Below are 25,261 nucleotides of genomic sequence, written 5' to 3' on the forward strand. Positions count from 1 at the left end.
GATGGGAAAGCCCAGGCTCGGGGGCTGCATTTCAGCCCCCAATAACGCAGCCAGGAAAGTCATAGTGCTGGGTGGGCCTCAGTTTCCTTTTCTGCAAAACAAGTGATAACCATATGGACTGCACAGGGCTGTGCGAGGTGAAGGGCCAAACACGGTGCTTGGCCTGTAGCCGATGGTGAAGATGACGATGACCAGGACCAAGGGGGCACAGAGGGGTCTGGCCAGCTGGTGCTTCAGAGGAAGAGATTAGGGAAAGCTGGAACAATCCGGAAGGCTTCCCAGAGGAAGTGGCCAACAGGTTTTGGATGGATGGGGAGCAGGAGAAATAATGCAAGGGAGTGGGCTGAGGTCCGGAGGCAGAGACATCAGTGGGACGGGGTCATACCCGTGGGGGGGGGGGGGCTTCTGCGTGGAGATGGCAGTGACAGTGCCCAGAGGACGCCTTGGGGCTGAACTGAGCATGTGCTGGGCACTCAAGGCAGCTCAGTGTGCTGGGGCCAGGAGCTGGGGACACTGATCCTGCTGGAGCAAAAGTCTGGGACTTCCCTGGCCACCAGGTGTCCCCACTGTCCTGCTCTATGGAGCTCCAGAGTTTCTGTTTCGTTTGTAGAGTTGTAGTGACAATGGAAGTAATGATATGATGATTACTGTTTCCGAAGTGCTCCGTTACGGAGAACTTCTTACACGTTCTTGACAACAGTCCTTCGACTGTTGTCTTCGACAACAGTCCTCCTAGTTGTCCAGCTAACTAGGAGACTGGAGTGGGAGGGAGGGGCATCCACCAGGTTTTCCCTTTTGGTCTCTGCGTGGAGACGGGGCAGAGGAGTCCCACATCATGTGCCCGTCTCCAGGGTAAGTGGCCCATGAGGGAAGGCAGCTCCTCCAGAGCCAAAGAGCAGCAGGGGACGTGGCGTCTCCTGACTCTTGGTCACTTTCTAAAGTGATTTTGGTTTGTTTTTGGTGAAATCAGTAGGCAGTGTTTGCAATATAATGACAATGTAAATATTGTTAACTCCTGAGCAAAATAGTGTCTGACTTTTGTGTTTCCTGGAGTTATTGTTTTCCAGTTGCTCAGTTTTCTACGTAACTGTCACTAATTCTATCTATCTATCTATCTGTCTATCAACATTACCTTCATCCCCCCAAACCCCATACCCATTTTCGGTCACTCCCCATTTCCCACCCAACCCTCAGTCTTAGATAATCACTAATCTGATTTCTATCTCTATGGATTTTCCTATTCTGGACATTTAATAAAATGAAATCATACCATATATGACCTTTTGCGTCTGACTTCTTTCACTCAGTATGACATTTTCAAAGTTCATCATGTGGTGCATATATCAGAATTTCATTCCTTTCAATGGCTAACTAATAGTCTATCCTAGACCACCTTTTATTTGTCCAGTCATCTGTTGACGGACATTTGAGTTGTTTCCACTTTTTGGCTGTTATGAATAATGCTGCTATGAACATTCATGTAAATGTTTTTGTGTTGACATACGTGTTCATTTCTCTTGAGTAGATATCGTGGAGTGGAATTGCTGAGCCACATAGTAACTCTATGTTTAACTGTTTGAGGAACTGTCAGATTGTTTTCAAAGCACATGCACTGTTTTACGTTCCCACGCACAGTGGGTGAGGGTTGTGACTTCCCCAAGTCCTCGCCACCACTGGTGATTCTGTCTCTTTGATCCCAGCCAGCCTAGTGGGTGTGAGGTGGGATCTCACTGGGGTTTCGAGCTGCATTTCCCTACTGGCTAATGATGGTGAGCGTCTTCCCTTGTGCTTACTGGCCATTCGTGCATCTTCTTTGGAGAAATGTCTATTCAGACACCTTGCTCATTTAAATTGGGTTACTGGTCTTTGTACTGAGTTATAAGAGTTCCTGTTATATGCTGGGTACAAGTCTCTTATCAGATTTATGCCTTCCAGATACTTCCTCCCATTCTGTGGGTTGTCTTTTCCCTTTCTTGATGGTGTTGTTGGCGGCACAAAAGGGCTTGATTTTGGTGAAATCCAACTTACGGATTGTTTCTTTTGTTGCTTGTGCTTCTGGGGTCATATTTCAGAAGGCATTTCCTAACCCAAGACCACAAAGACTTACTCCCATGTTTTCTTCTAAGAATCGTATAGTTTAGCTCTTACTCTTAGGTCTGGGACCCACTTTGACTATGGTTCGTGTATGGTGTGAGGTAGGGGCCCAGCCTCCTTCTCTGCGTGTGGCCAGCTGCACGGGCACCACGTGTTGACGACCGTGGCTTCCCCCTCGCCTGGCCTTGGCATCCTTGTGGAAAAGCAGTGACCATAAACGTGCGTGTTTATTTCTGGACTCTCATCCCCATTCCAGTGATCTATATGCGTATCCTTGTGTTAGTGTCTTGATTACAATGGTTTTGTAGTGAGTTTTGAAATCAGGAAGCGTGAGTCTCCCAGCTTGGTCCTTCTTTTTCAAGATGGTTTTAACTATTCTGGGTCCCTTGCATTTCCATATGAATTTTAGGATCAGTTTGTCGATTTCTGCCAAGAAGCCCGCTGCGATTTTAACGGCGATCGTGTTGAATCTGGATCCGTTTGGAAAGCACATCATCTTCGCAATATCAAGTCTTCATTTTGTAATCATGGGATGTCTTTCCACTCGTTCAGGCCTTCTTTAATTTCTTTCAAAAATATTGCTGAGTTTTCAGAGTACAAGTTTTACACTTCTTTTGTTAAATTTGTGGGTATTTTTAAATTCTTTTTGATGACGTAGGTGGAATTATTTTCTTAATTTCATTTTTTTTTTTTTGCTCATCATTAGTGAAGTGAAGAAATACAATAATTTTTGTCTGTTACGCATTGATCTTGTATCCTGCCACCTTATTGAACTATTTTGTTAGTTGTAACAGTTTTTTAGTGGGTTTCTTAGGGGTTTCTGTATGTAAGATCACGTCATCTGCAGCAAGCAAGTTTTACTCCTTCTTCCAATGTTAATGCCTCTCATTTTTTCTTGTCTAATTGCTGCCTCAGAACCTCCGATATGATGCTGAGTAGAAGTGGTGAGGTAGACATCCTAACGTTGGGCTAGCCTTAAAGGAAGAGCTGAAAATAAGTATGTTTTAGCTGTGGGTGTGTCTTAGATACCCTTTGTCAGGAAGTGCCCTCCTATTTCTAGATTGCTGAGTGTTTTTGTCATGAAGGGTGTTGGAAATCCTTTTTCTGCATCTATTGAAATGATTGGTTTTCATCCTTTAGTCTGTTGCTATGGTGTATCACAAGGATTTATTTTCAGATGTCAAGCCAACCTTGCATTCCTGGGATAACCCCCATTAGGTCATGGCATACACTCTTCTCGTATGCTGCTGGGTTCAGTTGGCTGGTATTTTGTTGAGGTTATTTGCATGTATGTTCGTAACTGTCACATTTCCACACCCCCCCCCAACATTTCAACATGTCTGTCAACTAGTTCTCAATAGTATGTTCTGCACAACTCGTGCACACCAGAGAAATCACATATGGTCTCTATGTCCCATTCTCCCCGCCCCGGAGGAAGCCTTCTGCTCTTCTGAGTGGCTCTTTTCTGGGCTGCCTGCCTCTTGGCCTCTGCTCGGCTCTGACCCTGGGGCCGTCTTCACGCCTCTTCTGTTTGGATCCTTGATGTGCATGCGCTCTGGTTGCTTACTGAGAAGGGGCACATGGGAAGTAAAATGTTTTTGTGTTCATCCATGTCTGAAATAATCCTTATTCTTTCCGGACACTTGATTGAGGGATTGATGGGGTCTAGAATTCTCCATCTAAAATTGTCTGTGGATGGGGCGCCTGGGTGGCTCAGTCGGTTAAGCACCAGACTTCAGCTCAGGTCGTGATCTCACAGTTTGTGAGTTCGAGCCCCGCGTCGGGCTCTGTGCTGACAGCTCGGAGCCCGGAGCCTGCTTTGGATTCTGTGTCTCCCTCTCTCTCTGCCCCTCCCCCGTTCATGCTCTGTCTCTCTCTGTCTCAAAAATAAATAAACGTTAAAAAAAATTAAAAAAAATAATAATAAATAAAATAAAATTGTCTGTGGAATTTTGGAGACTGTGCTCCAGGTCGTTCAGTCTCCAGGATGCTATTCCCATGTTTCACCCCAGCATGCCTCGGTGGTGGCCTGTCTGTTCATGGGGCGTGATGGGACTCCTTTAATATGGAGATTCATGACTTTCAATCTGAGAAGTTGTTCAGGCCCATTGCTCTGATGTTCCTCTACTCCATTTCCTCTGTTTGTCTTTCTGGAACCCCGATAAGGTGGATGTTGGACCTTTAGGGTTGACCTTGTGATTTCCTTATTTTTTCCTTTCCTGATTTCCATTTCTTCATCTTGTTTAGCTTCCTATATGGAAGATGGTCTTATCCAACCCGCCTGTTGCATTTTTCATTTTGATGATCATCTCCTGTTTCGAGACCTCTTTCTTGATCTGGGATTGTTCCTTTTCCATGGCACCTTATTTCACGGACCCAGTCTTGTCACAGCTCCGAAGTCCCCGGTTTCACTTTTAAGTCCACAGGCCGACTGGAAGCTTGGAGAGGGAGGGCATCTCACAGGGGGTGAGGGTGAGCCATCCTTTTTGGCGAGCGGCCCTGGTGTCAGCATCTGGAGCCTTCCACGGGCCACTTCGTGTCTCCACAGTAGGGTCCCCAGGCCGGGCCTTAGCTGGGGAGGACGGAGGGGATCTGGGCCCACTGCTTTGAAGAGACCCTGGCCTGTCTTCCCGTTCACACACATTCTCTTTGTCTCCCGCTCACACATGTGCACACGCATACACACATTCTCACATTCACACGTGTGTGCACACACCCCAGGCAGTCTGCCCGTCGGCCCCTGCAGAGGGAGCTGGGTTGCCACAAGCTGGGTCTCTACTGACTGGAGGGGATGGAGGGTGGCACTGGCTCGACTTGTGCAGTCTCCCCGCCCTGAACCCGAGCTGGGGCGTGGCCTCCGCTCCGCACCCTCCAGCGTTGGTTCCTTTCTCCTGCGTGCGCTTGTTCCCCCGCGGCTCTCCTAGCGTTGTGGGCTACACCTCATCCCTCCCGCCTCGCTCTCCTTACGGCTGCTGTTTTATGGGGTTTGGGGAAGGGGAGACTTGAGCGGGGGTGGTTTGTCCACAGTGTAGCCTGAGACCCCGGGTCCACTCTGCCCTCCTACAAAAAGGAGGCACCATAGTCCACCGTGGGCCTGTGCCCCCTGGCGGAGGTACTGGACCCACGGCCCAGCCCTGGCTGACCCTGAGGCCTCTCTGCTCTGCCTTCCAGAACATGCCGAACGTCCGCGACCACGATGCCTCTGTCTACCTCCGCCTCCAAGGAGATGCCTTGTCTGTGGGTGGCTATGAGACCAACCCCATCTTCTGGGAGGAGGTAAGACACAGAGGGATCGGGGAGGGGGGTGGTTCAGGGCTGTGTCTCAGTGTGGAGAAGCCTTCCTCCAGGAAGCCCACCTTCCTGAAGCTCCTCGGGTGCACACCTGAGAAATGGCAGGTCCCTTGGCCCCAGAAGGGTCAACTCGGTTTTCTCTGAACGTGGCACACAGGTAGACCCAGACCTGGGGCAGGGAGAGCGCTGGCCTCAAACAGCAGAGTAGTTACAGGCTGTGGAGATGTCAAATCACAGCTTTGGAAGACGACAAAAACGTTAAAACCCTGTGTCCACAGCAAACAACCCTGAGCCCGGACCCACGGCAGTGGCGTCTGTCCGGGCCCCGCGGCTCTCCCGGCAGCTTCTGGGGCTGCATGGAAGTCGGGCGGCCCCCTCGGCCCCCTCGAGCACGCCTGGGCCGCCCTCGCTCCTGGGTTCATGCAGACATCGAATGATTAAGTGACAACCTTGGGTCAGATTCTGTTTTACTTCCTGGGGACAGAGGGAGAGCAGCACGAAAGCCCCTGTCCCGGGGTGCCTGTGTCTGGACGGGGAGACCCACAGTAAACAGACAAGCAGTGGTGACCTGTGCTGAAGGAAGCCAGCAGGTTGGGAACAAGCCTCGTAAGAGTGGAGGCCTGTCCTTCGCGCCGTGGTCGGACAGGGCCCCCCGAGGAGGTGACGTCAGAGCAGAGCCCCCCTGGAGAGAGCACGGTCAGTGAGGAGCTGCCTCAGACCGGGGGTGAAGGCCCCGAGGCCTGGCCAAGCTTGTCCTTGAACTGAAGGAAGGTCAGCGTGGCTGTGGGCCAGTGGTGGACGGGGGCAAGGCCTGCCCTTGTAGGCCTCGGTGGGCCACAGAGTCACGGGGAGCCACAGGGCTGCTGGAGAGCAAGAGAGGGCATGGTCTGACTTAGGAGAAGGTCGAAGGAGGGTAGGAAGGCAGGGTGACCAGGTGGAGGCCATTGCAAGAGTCCAGCGCAGAGCTGGGGGGCCTGGGTCAGCACGGGGGAAGGGAGGGGACGGGCCCCACTGATGGGTTGGTGCAGGAGACCTGAGGGGCCCAGCCCTGTCACCCCCCCAACCCAGGGGAGACTGGCTGGGCTCGGCTCCCACTGGGCGGCTCCCCCCACCCGCCTCCCCAGGTGTCAGACAAGTTTGCCTTTGGCCTCTTTGACCTGGACTGGGATGTGTTCACCCAGCACATCGAAGGTGCCATCAACCGCGTCCCAGTGCTGGAGAAGACGGGGGTCAAGTCCACAGTCTGTGGCCCGGGTGAGTGAGGAGGCTGGAAGCAAGGGCAGGCATGCTGGGTCCTTCTGCCCGAGACCGAGGCTGGCCTGTGTCGGGCACGGACCTGGGCCGTCCCTGCCGCGAGCAGGACAGAGACACGACACCCCCGTTGCCGTCCCAGCAGAAGCACTGGGACTCCCACTGGGTGTCTCCCCCACCCCCTCTTTCTTCCTGGCACACACAGGGTCCCTTTAATCCTCAGTCAAGGCAAAAACACGGGTAGGGCCGGCCTTGCCCCCTATCAGGCCTGGGGAGATAGGTTCGGAAATACACAGTGTTGTCGAAAGAGGAAACTTTGTGTCTGAGGCTCTGGGTGCCTCAGTGTCCTCGTCTGTGAAATGGGTGACAGCGTACCTACTCAGCAGGAGTAGAGCAAGGAGGAGAAGCCACATGTGAGGTGTGGGGCATGGCCCAGACCAGCAGACTGCCGTCAGCCCTGAGGGGAAGGGGTTAGCCGGAGGCCGGAGAGTAACAGGTCGTCCACAGCCATGTAGGGGGTGAGGGGCCGGCCAGGACAGGAGAGGGGAAGGTTCTGATGCCCAGGGGCCTGTGGCCTGCCGGGGGGGCCGGCCCTCTCCGCCCGGTGCCCCTGGAGCCGCTTGAATCTGTTCGGCTCGTGAGGCGGCCCAGCCGCGGTGGGCAGGATGGACGTGCCCCTGAGCGCTGGACTCGGGGTGCAGGGCGTGGGTGGGGGGCCGAAGGCTCTCTGCCCTTACCCCCGCAGCTTCCCCGGGCTTGCGTGGGGCTGGCAATGAGAAGCACGGGCCTGAAACGATCCCAGGGGCCCGAGTCACCCGGGAACATCCTCTGTTTAATTGGACTGGGGAGTCATTGCTCCCAGGGAGCCCTATCTGGGGGGGATGTGTGTGCGAAGACATCTTGTGTCTGGCTTCCGGCCTGTGGGGGAGGGTTCGTGGGGAACAGAGCGCTTCCCCTTGCCAGGGAGGACGAGAGCGGCCAGTGGCCTTTGGCTTCCAGAACAGAACTGGGAAGTCCCAGGCCCCCTTGACTCCGGGGCATCCGGGGGCGGGCAGAGCTCCCATTCCGGGTCCCAGGGGTCCCGGCCAAGGTGGGGACCCCTGTCTGTGCTGCCCAAACATCCCATCATTCTGCATCCATCCCCAAGCTGCTCGGTCGTGAGTCATTGGCTGAACGTTCAAGAGACTCTCGTCCCCCCCCACGAAGCTCTCTCCTCAGATGCCCCGTGAGGTTGTCCTCACCTTCCTGTCCGCCTGGAAACATCCCCAGCCCTCCCGAAGCGCTCCCTGGGTGGGTGACCCAGCCACACCACTGTCACCCTCGCCCTGGCTGCCCCTGTGCCCCCTGCCACCGCCAGACACCCCCCCCTCCTCCCCCAGGGCCCGGGAAGCTCCCGACCTTCCTCACACGGGGTCGCGTCCGTCCCCATCCCGCGCGGGACAGACCCGCGCAGAGGTTGAGAACTCCGGCTGGGGGTCAGGCAGCCCTGAGCCGGCTCCTGGCTCCCTGCTTCACTGGCAGGGTGACCCAGTTTCCGCATCTGTTCCGTAGTTAGTGACCATGGTGCCTACCAGAAAGGTCACTCACACCGCCCCTCCTCCCGTCGTCATTTCTTCCCAGACATTCTCTGTTTTGCTTATTTGCGTATTTACCGTCCCCTCTCGTCAGCTGCCTGAGGGGTGGGAGCAGTCATGGTCGGAGCCGAGCGCTGGGCACATTCAGGGGGGCGGCAAGTATTTGTAGTTGGACTAACTCACAGCCCTGTGAAGTCAGTGCCATGGTCCCCGTTTTACAGATGAGGACACTGAGGCTCAGAGAGGTGAAGTGACTCGGCCAGGGTCACAGGGCTACGAAAGGGTAAAGCAGGGTTCAAGCCCAGGATTGTGGCTACAAAGCTCAGCCCTTTATAATGATTTCCCAAGGGTCCCTTGCCCTCCGTGCTCTGGGTTCCGCCTGTGACACACCTTCGGCCAACAGAGCAGAAGCCCCCTTCCCTCTCCCGGAGAACCTGGGGTCAGCCCTTCATTCAGGGACATTTATCGAACACCTGCTGTTTGCTGGGCCCCATGCTAGGCCTTGGGACACAGTACTGAGTGGAGCCCCGTCCCTGCCCTCATGCACTCATGGTCCAGTGGGCAAGAATGACCAGCAGTGACGCGGCAGGAAGGTGGTGCCCTGTGACGGGGGCTTGAGGGAAAGGCCCCTCCTCAGCAGGAGGCAAACCTGGATGCTGCAAAGCAGAACTCGGTCCCGGCAGGGTGGTTCTGGCAGTAAATGCTGAGGAGCTCGGGAGCGTGGCAGGAGCAGTCAGGGAGGCCCCCTGGAGGAAGTGGCATTGAGCGGAGTGGTGAGGATGGGGAAAGTCTGGGTGAAGGGGCAGCGGCAGACGCCGGTCCAATCACTGCCCTCTCGGGAGACCCCGCCCCGGGTGCATATGGCCCGGGGAGAGCTTCAGGCCCCCCTCCCTTTCAGAGTCCTTCACACCTGACCACAAGCCCCTGATGGGGGAGGCACCAGAACTCCGAGGGTTCTTCCTGGGCTGCGGTTTCAACAGTGCAGGTGCGTGTGAGAGGCCCCTCCTTGACACCCACCACCCTGACCTTAAAGCTCCCCCAGGCAAAAAAAAAAAAAAAAAAAGGTTCCCCAGGCAGAGTGTGGGGGGCTCAGGAGCACAGCGGCCCCTGGCAGGGGTGAGGGCAGAGGAGGGCCGCAGGGAGGGGCGAGGTCCTGTTAGCAGCAGTACAGCACCCCAGGTGTGAGATCCAGGGTTCGGGGAGTGATGCTGGCTGTGGACACGGAAGGGGCATGATATTGGGGTGGGGGCTCCGGGGCGGACGGCAGACCTCTGGCCCTACTCCTTCTAGGAATGATGCTGGGCGGCGGCTGTGGGCAGGAGCTGGCCCACTGGATCGTCCACGGGCGCCCAGAGAAGGACATGTACAGCTATGACATCAGGCGAGTGTGCGCCGGAGACCGTGGGCGGGGCGGCTGCTTGCCGGTGCCCTGGGATTAGGTAGAGCCGGGTATATAGCGAGGGCTATTTAGAAAGGAGCCTTCTCTGAAATCCAGAGGGCTTCTTGGAAGAGGCTCCAGTAAGGGAAGAAGGGGAGAAGGCTGCCAGCAAGGGCGGTTCTGCAGGCGCCCGGGGTTTGGCAGATTCACGGCCCTTGACAGTTTCCGGGATTTCTTGTCCCAGTGTCCTCCTCAACCCGCCGGATGGCTCCAGGATCAGCAGCGGGATCGCCTCATCCCATTTGGCAGATGGGGAGACTGAGGCCTGGGGAGCAGGAGGGACCCCGCGCGTTGCCCAGGGAGTGAGGCTGAGTTGGGTGGTTATGATCAGTGGGTGCGCAGCAGCTGGGAGTCAGATGGCCCCGAGCCCAGATGCCAGCTGAACGTTCACGTCCAAGGTGGCGGGGATACATCAGACCCAGTGCCCAGCGCTCTCCTCACCGTAGCCCCGGGTAATGACGCGCGTGCTGCTAATGTCGGGGGCAGCCAGGGCGTCTGTGTAGGCACAACTCTCTGCGTCACGTCTGCAAGGAAACGCTAGTCAAGCCTGCGCCAGGGTGGGGAGGGGGGGCGCTGTCGTCAGAGCAGGGGGAGGGGGTCCTGGTCTCCATCACCCTCTGTAGGCGGGGCGAAGGCACTCACTCCCAGGCAGGGTCCGGAGGGTGGGTGTTGGTGGGGCCGGGATGTCGTGCAGGGGGCAGTCGAGGCGACGGCTTGGAGGGGCGCCCCTGTGGGCATGCAGCCCGTTCCGTTACTGCTCCTGGCAGACAGCCTCCCTGGGGAGACCCCAGCTGCCCGGGGTGGGGGTGGTGGTGCTGGGGTGCTGGTTCCGCTCAACATGCCCCCTGCTCCTCTGCTAACCTCACCCCTTCCTGGCCTGATGAAGACATTACACCCGCTGGGGAGGGCGGGGGGATGTCTGGCCCCCACAGAGGCAGACAGACAGACACTGAGATTCCCCCACGGCCACCCCCTCCACGGCGCCTGGCACAGCTCTGCTCTGTGGCTGCCTCCGAGCCCGTCTGGGGCTGCGCCCACGCGCTCCCAAGAGAGGAATGTTCCAGAAATGATAGCTTCAAGGGGCCTCGGGGATGGGCCGGTCCAAGCCCCTCCTGCTACAAACGGCGAGAAGAGGCACCAATGCGGGAGGCCGCTTGTCTGAAGTCGCCCAGTGCGGGCGCCAGAGCGGGCAGGGACGCAGCGCCTCGCCTCCCTCGGGGGCGAGGGCTCCGGCACAGGAACAGACCGCCGCATCAGGGCTCACCCCAGGCCTCGGTGGGTGGCCTCCCGGTGCCGCAGTGTCCACGGCTGCAGAATGCGGCTGGCATGCCTGCCCCCCTCCTGGGCTGGGGGAGGCCTGGCGGGGAGGGGGTGCACAGTCCCGGATTCAGCAGGAAGCCCCGAGGCTGCCTGTGAAACCCCTGCCCGGTTAGGAACGGGTCTGGGCCTCCCGTCGTCAGCTGCCTTGCCTGGCAGGAGTGTTTTGTGGGCTGGTTCGTGGCGGGGAGGCTGGGCCTGGGCGTCTCAGGCTGGGAGGCAGATGGTATGGTGGGGGGAGGGGGGGGGGGGGGGCCCCTACGAGCTGGCGCCCGGGGGGGGGGGGGGGGGGGGGGGGGGGGGGGGGGCAGTGAACTAGCCCACTCACCCTTGTGGCTCAGGCAGAGGGTTTCCCCATCTGTGAAATGGGGGTGATGACTCACCTCTCGGTGCAGCGCATCTGGGACTCGCTTGTACGCGTCACGGTGCCTGGCACGGGCAGGGTCTGGGGTGTAGGCCGGGACTGGTAGTGAAAGCCCTTGGGTCCGAGTAACCGGGAGGAGGCGTCATCGTTTGAGCGCTGAGGGTGGCCGGACCCTAGCCCCGGCTTGGGCCCCCTGCTCACAGGAGGAGTGTTGGAGCCAGCCCGCGTGGCCACAGGGAGGGGCCCATTCCCCTGCCGATCCCTGGTCGTGCTCTGGCTGAGCTCGAGCCCACGCCCCTGCCATGCACACGTGTGCACAGACGTGAGCCGAGGCGGCAGTCCCGGGCGACGGGGAACCTGCCGGAGGGGCCGTGGAGGGGCCGCGTCTGTGCGTGCAGGGATCACCCGGCCCCGCCCCAGATCCAGCTTCCTCTTTTGTCCTGGGGGCGTGAGGAAGGAAATGCAGGACTCCCTCTCCCCACTGCCCGCTCCCCACCCCCAGCCAGGACTCTCAAAGCAGCGGGGAAGGTCACCAGTCCCGTCCTGGGAGAACCATGCCAGCTCCTGGTGACCGGGGCTGAATCTGACCAGGGTGGCCATCAGCCTCCGAGCCCCCTTCCTCGCCGCCTCAGCCCCTCCAAAGCCGGCCAGGCATTTCCAAACCCCGCACCCCAGCACGCTTCTCCTTCAGGAACTCCCTAGACCCCTTGGCCTGGCTCCGTGGCTCCCTCCCCTGCCCTGTAGCTCGTCCCAGAAGCTCCTGGCTCAGTGCAGGCTGGATCGCGCCTCGTGTGCCAATGAGTCAAACCAGGGGCGGCGTGAGGCCGCGCTGAAGATGGAGGCAGGTTCTCGCACACAGCACTCGTCCCTGGGCCGACAGCAGGAAGGGGCCCCTTGGACGATCGCCGCGACTCGCGATAATATCCATAACGATAAGCTCACATCCGTAGCCCCGCCCCCTGCCCCCATCAGAACATCGTGCTCGCTAGAACCGTGCGCAAACTGAGAGTCAATTAGCCCCGGTGAGGCTCCGACAGGCGTCACGGAGGATGGAACGCGGATGGGGAGGAGGGCCGGGAGGGCGCGTGAGATGCCAGCGGGTGGACAGTGAGGGAAGGGACGGATGGGGAGGCTGGTCTGGGGGTCTGAGAGGTGGGTTTGTGTGTGGGAGGGGCCGGGGGTCCGTGACCCAGGTGGGCCAGCAGCTACTCGGTCGGCTCGGGCAGCCGGGGCCTTCGGAGGACAAGCCATTGGGTGTCTCGAGCTGCTGGCTGGAGGAGAGGCCATGTGATCCTGTGGGGGGGGGTGGGTGTCGCAGCGAGGAGGCCTAGCTGCCCAAGGCTCCAGGGCGGGAGACTAGAGCCCGGACCCCCTCCCGAACCCATGCCCCATGGAGGACTCTGGTGGAGGGATGCGGGTCCGGTTTGGCCCTGGGTCCTTGGCCGGCCCTTCCCTCACAGCCCCCGAGGCAGTGACCGGCCCCTCCACCCGCCACAGGCGTTTCCATCACCTGCTCACCGACCACCGCCGCTGGATCCGCGAGCGCAGCCACGAGTCCTACGCCAAGAACTACTCTGTTGTGTTCCCCCACGACGAGCCCCTGGCGGGGCGCAACATGAGGACAGACCCCCTGCACGAGGTACCACACCCCGACGAGCGGCCACTCTCGGGGAGTCCGGGGCACTGGGGCGACGGAAAGGCGTGCTCTGGGCCGGGTGAGGTGACGCGGTGGCTCGGCCATTCCCAGCTCTCACCGACGGAGCGTGCTCGGAGCGCACACCCCGGCACCTTCCCTAACTGCCGACGGCGGTCGTGGGGGGCGGGGGCACCGGCCGGTGTGTGCGGTGACCCATCGGGGACGGGTGCTGACAGAGAACAGCATAGCCCCAGAGACATGCGTCCTGCGCGTGGGGCCTGCTTGGGATGCCTTTCCTCCCTGGCAAGCTCCTACTCGTATGACGAAACCCCCTGTCAGGCCCCCCCCCCCCCCCCCGGAGCCCAGCCTTGGCACTCTCCCAAGCCCCTGACGGTCCCCTTCCTCATGCTCCCAACCCACCTCCGTGTCCCCTCTCCCACCCCCATCTTGTGCTGCAAGCTGTGCTCATCTAGGGCCCCGGCAACAGGAGCTCTGCCCTAGTCTCTCCGGTTCTGAGCACTGAGCACGGAGCCTGACTTTTAATACGTGTTCGGGGGTGTTTGTTGAATGGAGGCAGGCAGGCTCATGGAGCAGGCAGCTCTGAGGCTGAATAAAGGAAACTCCTTCGTCTGGGACTCCAGCACCTGGACCCCAGAGGGGCCCGGCGTCCATTGCCCTGCCCCTCAGCTGAGCCTAGTGAGCCAGCTGGGATCTCGGGCCACGGTGACCCCCAGCCCCCCTCTGCCGTCCCGGGTCAGCCCGTCCCGACAGCCCCAGAGCTTCCCCGACAAACACAGGGGCTGCCTGACTTGCGCTGGAAGGAGATGGGCTCAGAAGCGCCCACCTCTTGTCTGCGCTGTCAGCCCTGCTCGCGACACCCGCCCCCCAGCCACGGCCGGTTTTATTAGAGGCGGCTACGCCCCTATTTTCCCTCCCTGGGAAGGTGACCTCCTCCTCGATCCACGGGACCCCATCACTCATGCCGGGGGATTTTCTTGTGTTGAGAACTGCCCCTGTGCTGCGCCCTGGGGTGTCTGAGGAGGACATTTCTTGGTGCCACCGTTGGCAGTGTCCTCTTGGCCACTGCTCTGCCCGCTCAGGGTGTGGGTGGGTCCTCGGGAGGCAGCGGGATACAGCCCGTCGGGGGGCCGCGCGGGCGCCTGCGCACTTGCCTGCCTCTGCCAGACCCAGCTTCCGAGGCTGCTCGGCCCGGGGCTCTGGGCCCTCCTGCCAGTCCGACAAGGCTGCCCGTGGCCACGGGGCCCTTCCAAACTTGAGGGCGGAGATGATCGTTTTTCCCCAACCCGAACTCACAAAGAAATCTGCCCTGATGTCGCTTAATTGTGTCCGTGTGATACTGTGACTTATGATAAGAAATAGGAATTCAGTCTTCGTCCAGTCCGTTTCTGGCGCAGACTTCCCCCAACCCTTGGAATTTCCTAAATGGCGAGGGCCACAAAGACGGAGGGGCCGGAGGTGGCCTCAGTCACCAGCGGCCACCGAGGCAATCAACTGTGCCCGTATCACGGAGCCTCCATAAAAACCCAAAAGGAGGGGCCCAGAGAGCTTCCAGGCTGGTGAGCACAGGGGGGGGTTTGTGCAGAGTGGCACGGAAGCCACACGCCCTTTCCCCACACCTGGGGCTACTTTCCTCTTGCATCCGGCTGTCCCTGAGCTATAACCTTCCAGAAACACCAGCCACGCAGTGGGTAAAACGTTTCTCTGAGCCTTGTGAGTGGCTCGGACAAATGCATCCAGCCCGAGGAGGGGGCCTGCTCTATAGCCGGTCGGTCACCAGTCTAGGTAACCTGGAGGGACTCGAGTAGGAGATGGGGGCAGCCTCATGGGACTGAGTCCCCAGCCTGGGGCATCTGATGCCGTCCTCGGGGAGACAGTGTCAGAGTTGAGTTGGCTTCTGGGACATCCTGCCGGGGTCGGAGGATTGCTTGCTGCTGTGTGGCAGGACCCCACACGCGGGCACGTGCAGACCGGGCCCAGGAAGCGAACTCAGTCGGTTACGTTTTCGTATTGCGCTGAAGCACACAGCACATAAAACTTGCCATTTTAGCCGTTCTTAAAGCCTACGATTCGGGGAGATGAAGTACATTCACGGTCCTGTGCGTCCCTCACCACTCTCTGGTGCCAGAATGCTTTCATCACCCCGAAAGGAAACCCTGTGCCCACGAAGCAGTGATCCCTCATTCTCCCCAGCCTAGAAAGGCCACTGATCTGTTTCCCGTCCGGGGATTCGCCTCCTCTGGGCGCTTGATGTAAGTGGGTCGTGAAGGGTCACGAGAGAAGGTCACACGCGTGTTGTGTTTGAGGCTGGTCTGTGGTGCGGCACACGTCGGAGCTCGGTTGCGTTTTAAGGCCCAGTCTCGCTGCACCGTGTGGGTCCACCAGGCGTGTTAGTCTGTTTTCATCGGTCGGTGGGCACCGTTGTTTCCAGCTGCTGGCGGCTGTGAACTTGGGTGTGCAGAGACCTGCTTCCTCCCCGTTCTCTCAGGGGTGCACCTGGGAGGGGGATCGCCGGGTCTCGCGCGGGGTCAGCCTGCTCCCGCTGGAATAATAGCACAGACCGGGGGTGCGGTGGGGGGAGAAGCCATAAGAAATTCCTTGCTCCCAGGTCTGGACGCTGAGCGGCTCCAGCTGGGGCCCCCTCCCTAGCTGTCTGGAAGCCTGCCTTCTCCCTGGGTCCCCTGGGTCCCCCTGTCCTGGGATCAGGGCCCCACCCCATGACCTCATTCCTCCCTAATCGCCTCTTTGAAGGCCTCACCTCCATATTCGGTCACACTGGGGGCGTTAGGGCTTCAAGCAGGAATTTGGGGCTGGGGATGGGGCTCTGGGGTAGGAGTTGCAGCCTGGGCTTGGGTCCTGGCTCCGAGCCTCAGGACCTCTTTGCCCTCTGCTCCTTGGGGTGTATCCCCTTGGGGGGAATCCGGTCACTCACTATCCTGCATGGCGGGAGGCGGGGGGGTGTCTGGCCGGGCCTGAAGGGTGCTGGTTCCCCACCCCTACCCAGGAACTACTGGCCCGAGGCTGCGTCTTCCAGGAGCGACAGGGCTGGGAGCGGCCGGGATGGTTCACCCCGAAAGGCACAGCTCCGGTGAGTGGCCACCCGGGCCTAGCCCACCCCCACTCCCGTCCACACCACCCGAGGTGGGGCCCGCGGGGCGGGTGAGTCACCTTGGGGGCGGGAAGGCTGAGCCCCCTGTAGATGTGCCCGTGAGCACGGGGCCCGTCCTCTGCAGATGTCCCCAGGGCCGTCACTCACCACCCACAGCAGCCAGGCCTTCCAAGGCCCAGATAAGCCCGGGGCCCCCGGGAAAGCTGGTGTTCCACAGTGAGGGGGCCGCGCGCAAGACTCCCCCGCCGTGCCAGAGAAATTAGCACATCTTCCCATAATTTTGCTCATATATTTTTGGCAAATGCCACCGTTACTTTATGTTAGTAGGAGCATTTAGCACAAAATTATGCATTCCGTGTTGGTTTGTAACTTGGGATTTCACAGCCTCCCGGCCTCTGGGTGCCCTCCTGGGGGCTCCCCAACTCCCCCAGTGCCTCCCACGGGCCCAGGTTGTCAGAGAAGAACCCAACCAGCCTGCTTGTGAAACTCGTGGCCTGGGGTCCCCTGAGCGGGCGGGGACAGAATTTGATCCGGATTTATGCAAATTAAAACCCCTCTTCTGCTGCTGTAATTTACCAGTCCCCTTCCAGGGCAACCACCTCCCATCTCCATAGCAACTCGCGGCCCAAGGCGGGTCCCAGGGCATCGTTAGGCAAGAGTGGGCTCTCTAAGACCACCAGGGGGAGCAGCCTGTCCCCAGGAGGCTGAGAGGCTGGAGCCACCAGGACAGGGTGGGGCTCGAACGGCCCCCTGCAAAGCCCTCCGTGTCCCAGCTGGCCTCTCCCAGGAAGCCCCTGGCCCCTGGGCGAGGAGAGGACCCTGGATCAGGGATCGGGAACATTCCCTTGGTCCGGAGATGGGCAGGCTCTGTGCCCTCTCACCTGTGAAAAGAGGCTGGGCAAGTCTGGCCGTGCTGGGGAGGGACAGTTGACTGGCTCCCTCAGTAGGGGCAGGGCTGGGGAAGGGCCCAGTGGCATGTGGGCATCTCAGAGCCGCTGACAGAGGGCAGGACAGGCCACGGCCAGTGGCGGTCGAGGAGCCAGCCTCTGGGGCCCACGTGCCGCAAGGCCTGTGCCAGGCCTGTGACATCAGGCGAGTTTTCATCTCTCTGCCTCAGTGTCTCGTCTGTAGAAAGGATCTCCCTGCCTAGAAGCTTGAGGCACCCGGAGCAGGGCTCGGTCCTGACTGCCATGACAGTGCCATCCGGCCCCCAGCTCCGTCACCCTCTTCCTCAGAGAGCTGGTTCCGGGGTCTCATCCCGCTGCCTCGGCCTTGAGTTGAAAGCCCTGACGGTGGCCCAGGGGTCCCAAGTGACCCGCCCGTCTCTCCCCAGCCCGAGTACACCCCACTTTTTCTCCATCCTTCTGGGCCCCAACGGACGCAGCCCAGCCTCCCCACCGGCCCTCAGCCGCACCACCACCACGGCAGTTAGGGTGTTATTTGCGCAAGGGTTTGTGGGCTTCCTGAACCCCTTCACCGCCCCCCCAGGCCGTGCCCCCAGCACAGCCCTCCCGAGGGCGGCCGGGTGAGGCCAGATCCGCTCCACCCGGCTCCCTGCCCTCCAAGCCGTGTGCGTGCGCGTGTGCGCCCTTGTGAACGTGTGTGCGCGTGCGAGTGTAGGGCGGGGGCGGAGGGAAGGAAGGACCAGGAGGAGGGAGGAAGGGGCACAGTGACGAGCGTGTCTCCTCCCAGGTCCTGCGGTACGACTACTATGGGGCGTATGGGAACCGGATGCACGAGGACCACGCCTACGGCCGGCTGCTGGGGGACGAGTACACGTTCGACTTCCCGCCCCACCACGACGTGGTCAGTGGCTGAGTCCCCCCACCCCCCATCCCTCATGGAGGAGAAAGTCGGGCTCCCGGTAGGGCTGACCCCCGGGGGCCCTCCGAGAGTCCTGCCAGAGGCTCTGTGGACTGCATCCAGTTCACCCCCCGTTTCGGGCTGACTCAGTTTTGAGGAGCAAGCCGGTGATGTCTTCCTCTCTGCCCCCTTCTGTGCCGAGGCCTCGCCATGGGCGGTGGGGGCTGGGGCTGGCTGTGTGGCCGCAGGCCAGGGGCCGCCCCTCTCTGGGCCTCCTTCCCTCCTGCCCTGGATCTGTTCTGAGGCTCCTGTGACAGGCGTGAGTGACGAGCTCTTCCTTAGGGCTGCTGTCGGTGGCTCTCTCGCAGAGTAGATTCAGGACACACAGACCCAAGACGGGTCCCTCCAGAGGACGAGCAGGAGGTCTGTGGTCTGGGGTCTGCTCGCTGCCCCTCTGGCTCCAGAAGTGGGCAGATGAGGCTGGTCAGAGCCCCGGCCGGGCTGCCTGGGCCCGACTCCCGCCGGGGTGGGGGTGACGAGGCCTGGGGCCGGGCTGCCCCCCGCAGTCTGCCCCGGGCAGAGGTGCCCTTGAGGGCAGCTTCGGCAGAAAGAGCGATGCCAGCTTCCACGCTGAGCGGCCCCGCCGTTTTGCAAAGGGGTCACCCAGCAGAACGGGGCTGAGCCGTGGCCTCGTGGCTGCCCCAAGAGAGCGAGAGAGGCCTCAGCTGCCCCCTGATGTGGGTGCCCAGCCCGGGGCCGCCTGGGAAGCACTGTCTCGGGGGAAAAGGCAGCCGGCCAGCTTCCTGGGTGTGCGGCCTGTGAGGTCACCCAGGGCCTGGCTCAGAAGGGCCCTGAGTGGGGCTTAACGCTCTGCTGTCGCCACCTTGAAACTCTTAAGACTTTAGGAACCGGGGCCCGTGGTTTCATTTTGCATCAGGCCTCACAAATTCTGCAGCCGGTCCCCAAGGGAAAGAAACATTCCCTCCTGTGCTTTCCCCCAAAGCTGGCTCTGGTGGTAAAGGCACTGGGGGAGGGGCTTGGGCGGCGGAAGCAGGAGGCACGTGCGTCCCCAAGCTCCGGGGTCCCTGGCACCGCCTCGAGTCTGGCACCTCGGCTCCTGCGGCTCCCAGGGCCTGCAGGACGTCTGGCCCTCGGGGACGTGGGAGCCCGGAGGGGATGCCAACTTGGCTAGGTGGCTTCATCCAGCCTCCGCAAACGCGCCTGAACAGTCCCAAAGCATGAAACACACACTTGTTCTCAGCATTGGCAGCCTCCCCAGCCAGGGGAGACGGGGAGACGAGAGTCAGCCCGGAGACCGTGTCGGGTTTTGCTCTGCGGCCCCAGTGTCGGGGAAGGTCCTGCAGCGCCTGACGGGTCGCGGGAGCCCCACAGAGGACAGCGGTGTCTGCAGGGCGGTGGGGTCGCGGCATCTGGGGCTCCGGCGGGGTGCCAGCTCCCCCGGGAAAGCCCGACTGGGGCCTTGGCCGGTTTCCCCGGTGTAAATGCTCTCACCGCCTCACACCGATACACCCACGCGGAGCTGGGGGTGGGGGGGTTGGGGCACCGCGACAGCACGGGCCGGATGCACGGCTCCGCGATCTTCTGGCCGCCTGGCCCCCAACAGACCGCGCGTCCCCTCCCCGGGCCCCAGAGGGCAGTGTCCTCGTGGGAAGTGGTGTTGGAACCTCGGGGCGGAGGAGGTGACACAGGTCCCCGACGCACAGCCAGTGCTCAGTGAGGGGTAGCTTTGCTGCCACAATTTTTCCTTCAGTGAGCAGCAAAGGTGGGGCCTCCCCTCAGTGGCTGGGTGATGTGTGTAAAACAAAGATGCAGTGGCTCCGGGACAGAAGACGGAGGAGAAAAACGGATGGATAATTTGGGACCTGGAGGGCCCGGCAGGGGCATCTGTTTACCGGCCAGCAGGCGTGCTGTGTTCTTTGTGTAAAAAAAAAAAAAAAAAAAATACACCTTTACTGAGATAGAATTCACGTACCACACAATGCATCCACTTAAAGTGTATAATTGGGTGCTTTTTAAAATTTTTTTTAATGTTTATTTTTGAGAGAGAGAGAGAGAGAGAGAGAGACAGAATCAGAATAGGATCTGGGCTCAGAGCTGTCAGCACGGAGCCCGATGTGGGGCTCGAACTCACGAGCTGTGAGATCGCAACCTGAGCGGAAGTCGGGCACTTGATGGACTGAGCCACAATTTGGCGGTGTTTTTTAGTGTCCCCCTGGGCCCGTGCAGCCGTCACCACGATGTGATGTTAGAACGTTTTGTCCACCCCCAGGAGAAACCCTGACCTGCCAGCTGTCACCCCCATCCCCCACCCTCTCCCACCCCATCCTCCCCTCAGGCAGCCACTAAAGCTCCTTCTGTCCCTGGAGCTTTACCTGCTGGGACGTTTCTATCAATGGAGTCCTACAACGTGCGGTCTTCCGTGACTGGCTTCTTTGCTCGGCACTGTAGTTTCAAGGTCCATCCATGTTTTTTGGCGTGTCCATGCTTCATCACTTCTTTTTCTGAGCAGTTTTCAGTCACGTGGATGCTCTGCAGTGTGTCCGGACATTCGAGCTGGCCCCGCTTTTTGCCTGTTAGGAATAACGTCGCTGCGATCATGCCCCGACGGGTTTCTGTGTGCACGTAGGTCTTCATTTCTCTTGGGTAGATGTCTAGCAGGTGCGTTGCTAGGTCATGTGGGACCTCGATGCTTAACGTTTTGAGGATCTGCTGACTGTTTTCCAAAGTGGCTGCCGTGTTTTACGTTCCCACGCACAGTGGGTGAGGGTTGTGACTTCCCCAAGTCCTCGCCACCACTGGTGATTCTGTCTCTTTGATCCCAGCCATCCTAGTGGGTGTGAGGTGGGATCTCACTGGGGTTTCGAGCTGCATTTCCCTACTGGCTAATGATGGTGAGCGTCTTCCCATGTGCTTACTGGCCATTCGTGCATCTTCTTTGGAGAAATGTCTATTCAGACACCTTGCTCATTTAAATTGGGTTACTGGTCTTTGTACTGAGTTATAAGAGTTCCTGTTATATGCTGGGTACAAGTCTCTTATCAGATTTATGCCTTCCAGATACTTCCTCCCATTCTGTGGGTTGTCTTTTCCCTTTCTTGATGGTGTTGTTGGCGGCACAAAAGGGCTTGATTTTGGTGAAATCCAATTTACGGATTGTTTCTTTTGTTGCTTGTGTTTCTGGGGTCATATTTCAGAAGGCATTTCCTAACCCAAGACCACAAAGACTTACTCCCATGTTTTCTTCTAAGAATCGTATAGTTTAGCTCTTACTCTTAGGTCTGGGACCCACTTTGACTATGGTTCGTGTATGGTGTGAGGTAGGGGCCCAGCCTCCTTCTCTGCGTGTGGCCAGCTGCACGGGCACCACGTGTTGACGACCGTGGCTTCCCCCTCGCCTGGCCTTGGCATCCTTGTGGAAAAGCAGTGACCATAAACGTGCGGGTTTATTTCTGGACTCTCAACCCCATTCCAGTGATCTATATGCATATCCTTGTGTTAGTGTCTTGATTACAATGGTTTTGTAGTGAGTTTTGAAATCAGGAAGCGTGAGTCTCCCAGCTTGGTCTTTCTTTTTCAAGATGGTTTTAACTATTCTGGGTCCCTTGCATTTCCATATGAATTTTAGGATCAGTTTGTCGATTTCTGCCAAGAAGCCCGCTGCGATTTTAACGGCGATCGTGTTGAATCTGGATCCGTTTGGAGAGCACATCATCTTCGCAATATCAAGTCTTCGTTTTGTAAACATGGGATGTCTTTCCACTCGTTCAGGCCTTCTTTAATTTCTTTCAAAAATATTGCTGAGTTTTCAGAGTACAAGTTTTACACTTCTTTTGTTGAATTTGTGGGTATTTTTAAATTCTTTTTGATGATGTAGGTGGAATTATTTTCTTTTCTTTATTTTTTAACTGTTTTTTTTTTTTGAGAGACAGAGAAAGACAAAGCAGGAGCAGGGGAGGGGCAGAGAGAGAGGGAGACAGAATCCAAAGGAGGCTCCAGGCTCCGAGCTGTCAGCACAGAGCCCGACACAGGGCTCGAACTCACGGACCGTGAGATCATGACCTGAGCCAAAGTCGTACACTCAACCACCCAAGCCACCCGGGGAACCCTTCTTCTTCAGTCAGTTTTAATAACTTGTGTCTTTCTAGGAATGTGTCGTTTCATATGTCACACCCTGGCATGCGGTTATGCATGGTTTTCCCTTACAATCCTTTTACTGCCGTAAGGTTGGTAGTGATGTCCCCTCTTTCCTTCCTGATTTTAGTACTTTGAGTCTCCTGTCTTATTTTCTCTGTGAGTCTAGCTGGCGGTCTGCTACTTTTGTTGATCATTCCAAAGAACCAGCTTTGTTTTTGCCGATTTTCTCCATTTCTCTATTCTCCATTTCCTCTATATCCTATTCTAGTCTTTATTAAGTCTTTCCTTCTGCTTGCTTCTGGTTTAATTCACCCTTCTTTTCCAATTTCTCCAAGTGGGAAGCTGAGGCATCGATTGAGAACTTTGGAGGCATTTGCAGGTGTAAGGTCTCTGTGAGCAAGGCCCTGCCTTCCTTCCCTCCTTCTCAAAGTATTTCCCAACCCTCCCCCCACAAGTGTTTTCTTTGGTTCTTTGGTTATTCAGGGATGTGTTGTTCAATGTCACTTATATGCAAACTCCCCAAGTTTCCTCCTGCTGTGATTCTAATGTAATTCCATTGTCATCCAAGAACATGTTGTTGAATCTGTTGTCTTCTTTTGTGGGGTATAATTCCCTGTGCTTCTGAAGAGTGGTCTTAGTTGTGTTCCCAGCTGGGAGTGGGGAGGGAGTCTCAGAGCAGGTGTGCCAGGGAGAGCCCAGCGCGCTGTGCTCTGCGGAGGCATAGCTCAGAGCCCTCATGACGTCCTTCCTCCCTCGAACTTTTCAGATCAAGAAGGAATGTCTGGCCTGCAGAGGGGCCGCTGCTGTGTTCAACATGTCCTACTTCGGAAAGTTCTACCTGGTGGGTTTGGATGCGAGGAAGGCTGCCGACTGGCTCTTCTCTGCTGATGTCAGCCGACCCCCAGGTACGACCTCCAGAGGGCCATGCCCCTCTCCCACTTTGGTGCCAGGAAGAACTCCCTGGGCACAGCCCTGGGTGCTGAGACCAGGCGGCAAGCTGGCTCTATCCCCTCTAGGCTTCTCCAGCTCAGGGCTCTGCCCCCTGGCTGGCCCTGGGCCCCTGCGTCTAGATCTCTCTGCCCTCATTGCCACACCTCAGGCCCTAGGCCCCCAGCACCTTCCACTGTCCCTCCCCCTGCCCTTTCTTTCCCTCCTCCCTCCCTCCCTTCTCCATTTACTTTGTTCCAGAAAGGATACAAGGCAGGAGGCTCTCTGTAAATGTGGAGCCCCTTTGGGCACTCCCCACAGGAACACTCTCCCCAAAGAGGATTTCCAGAATTAAATAAAAATACAGGAAGATCAGATAGATTTGAGTCTCAAGAATGGACGATGTTTTCCTACTAAGTGTGTCCCATGTAATATTTGGGATGTTCATCTCCTTTTACGTTACCCACCGCCCCCCACCCATCTGTATTAGCTCCCTGGGGCTGCTGTAACAAAACACCGTAAACGGGCTGGTCCTAAACAATGGAAACGTGTTGTCTGATCATTCCAGAGGCTACAAGCACAGACTCAAGGTGGTAGCAAGGCTGTGCTGTCTCTGAGACCGGAGGTGGGACACTTCCTGCCTCTCTGGCTCCAGGGGGTGGGGGCGGGCACCAAGCTCGCCCCTGCCTTGACATCACACATTCCTGCGTTTGCTTCTCCTCATAAGGACACCAGCATCCCGGATTGGAGCCCGCCGTAATGGCCATCCTAACATGATCACATAGCAAAGCCCTGTTTCCAAATAAGCTCACGTTCACAGGAACTCGGGGTTGGGACGTCAACATGTCATTTCAGGGACACAGTTCAACCCGTGACACCATTTTTCCGGCAGTCACCCCACCTGCTCCTCTTAAACCTCCCCCTTCCCCACATCCCCCTTCCCCCCAACCCCGCCCCAGCACCCCTCCATCCACCTTCCCGTTCACCCCCTTTCATCCATCCATCCACATAGTCGTTTATGCGGACAGACCTCAGGAGCCTCTTCTCAGCAGGCAAGGGCGCACCAGAGTGAGCGAGACAGGAACCCTGCTCCTAAGAACTTTCTGGCATGTGGGGGGTGGGTGGATGGGAGGCTGGGATGGGGGGCATCCATGTCCCGGGCCAAGGTGTTTCAAGAAGAAAGAAGCCCCACTCTTTTTTTTTTTTTTAATATTTTTATTCATTTTCAAGAGAGACAGAGCATGAGTGTGGGAGGGGCAGAGAGAGGGAGACACAGAATCCGAAGGAGCTCCAGGCTCTGAGCTGACAGCACAGAGCCCGACGCGGGGCTCGAACTCTCGAACCACAAGGTCATGACCTGAGCCGAAGTCGGATGCTCGACCGACTGAGCCACCCAGACGCCCCGAAGCCCCACTCTTGACCCTTCCTCCTCCGGGAACAGCAGTGCTGGGTGACCTGCCCCTCCCGCTCTGGGCCGCCCGGTCGTGGTGACGTCGCCTTTTGAGGTCACCTGCGCTAGGGCATCCCGTCGAGCGGTTACCCAGACTTGTGCGTGCCGGGCTGTGCCGAGCGGCTCCCACACTCCGGGTCTTTCTCTTGCCCCCAGGCTCGACCGTGTATACCTGCATGCTGAACCACAGGGGCGGCACCGAAAGCGACCTGACTGTGAGCCGCCTGGCCCCCGGCCCCCAGGCCTCTGCCCTGGCCCCCGCCTTTGAAGGTAGGAGATGCCCCACGGGCTGAGCGATGTTGTCACTGCAGCCCTTGTTCCGGTGACCGGCGGTGGCCGGGGACGGGCTGCCGAGGGCCGCTCTGTAATTACCTGTGGTGCCCGCAGCGGTCAGGGTTTGGGAGATTAGAGGTGTCGCTTCAGGCTGGAGGTCGGCTTTGTTCAGGCAGTGATGCGGGCTCTGAGTACTCCGTGATTCCGTCTTTGAACCTGTCCGTACCGCGGTGTTTCAGAACAGCGAGGGCGTGGGCATACTCAGCGTGCCTGCCCAGAACAGAGGGAGCCACGGAGGAGGCCGTGCTTCCCACTTGGACGTACCAGCTCCTTTCTGCCACCGACATCTATGCGGAACCGACTTTGATCTCTGCTGAATCCCGTCTCAGGCCGGGGCAGGTCCTTAGAAGGTGTGCAGTTCAGTGCTCAAGCTGTTCCTGGGTTGCCCTCTGCAGCCCCTTCGCCTTTGCTTGCATGCCTCCAGTGACAGGTAGCTCACTACCTGTAATGCTTGTTTGCACAGCCCTGACGGCCACGTTGAGCCAGATGTGCTGCCTGTCC

At 58.5% G+C, this 25,261-nt stretch overlaps 1 protein-coding gene across 1 annotated transcript in view; it reads left to right on the plus strand.

Annotated features, from left to right (window-relative positions):
- The window catches only part of SARDH (sarcosine dehydrogenase), a 61,167-nt gene that overhangs the window by 8,942 nt on the left and 26,964 nt on the right, over positions 1–25,261 (plus strand). The window contains exons 8-16 of the mRNA XM_049631059.1: positions 5,266–5,370; positions 6,510–6,639; positions 9,109–9,195; positions 9,501–9,591; positions 12,827–12,968; positions 15,988–16,071; positions 17,785–17,898; positions 22,817–22,955; positions 24,584–24,697. Of these exons, the coding sequence (XP_049487016.1) occupies positions 5,266–5,370; positions 6,510–6,639; positions 9,109–9,195; positions 9,501–9,591; positions 12,827–12,968; positions 15,988–16,071; positions 17,785–17,898; positions 22,817–22,955; positions 24,584–24,697 (1,006 nt within the window). The remainder of the gene's footprint in view (positions 1–5,265; positions 5,371–6,509; positions 6,640–9,108; positions 9,196–9,500; positions 9,592–12,826; positions 12,969–15,987; positions 16,072–17,784; positions 17,899–22,816; positions 22,956–24,583; positions 24,698–25,261) is intronic.

This window comes from Panthera uncia, chromosome D4 (genome assembly GCF_023721935.1).
Source record: "Panthera uncia isolate 11264 chromosome D4, Puncia_PCG_1.0, whole genome shotgun sequence".
NCBI lineage: Eukaryota > Metazoa > Chordata > Mammalia > Carnivora > Felidae > Panthera > Panthera uncia.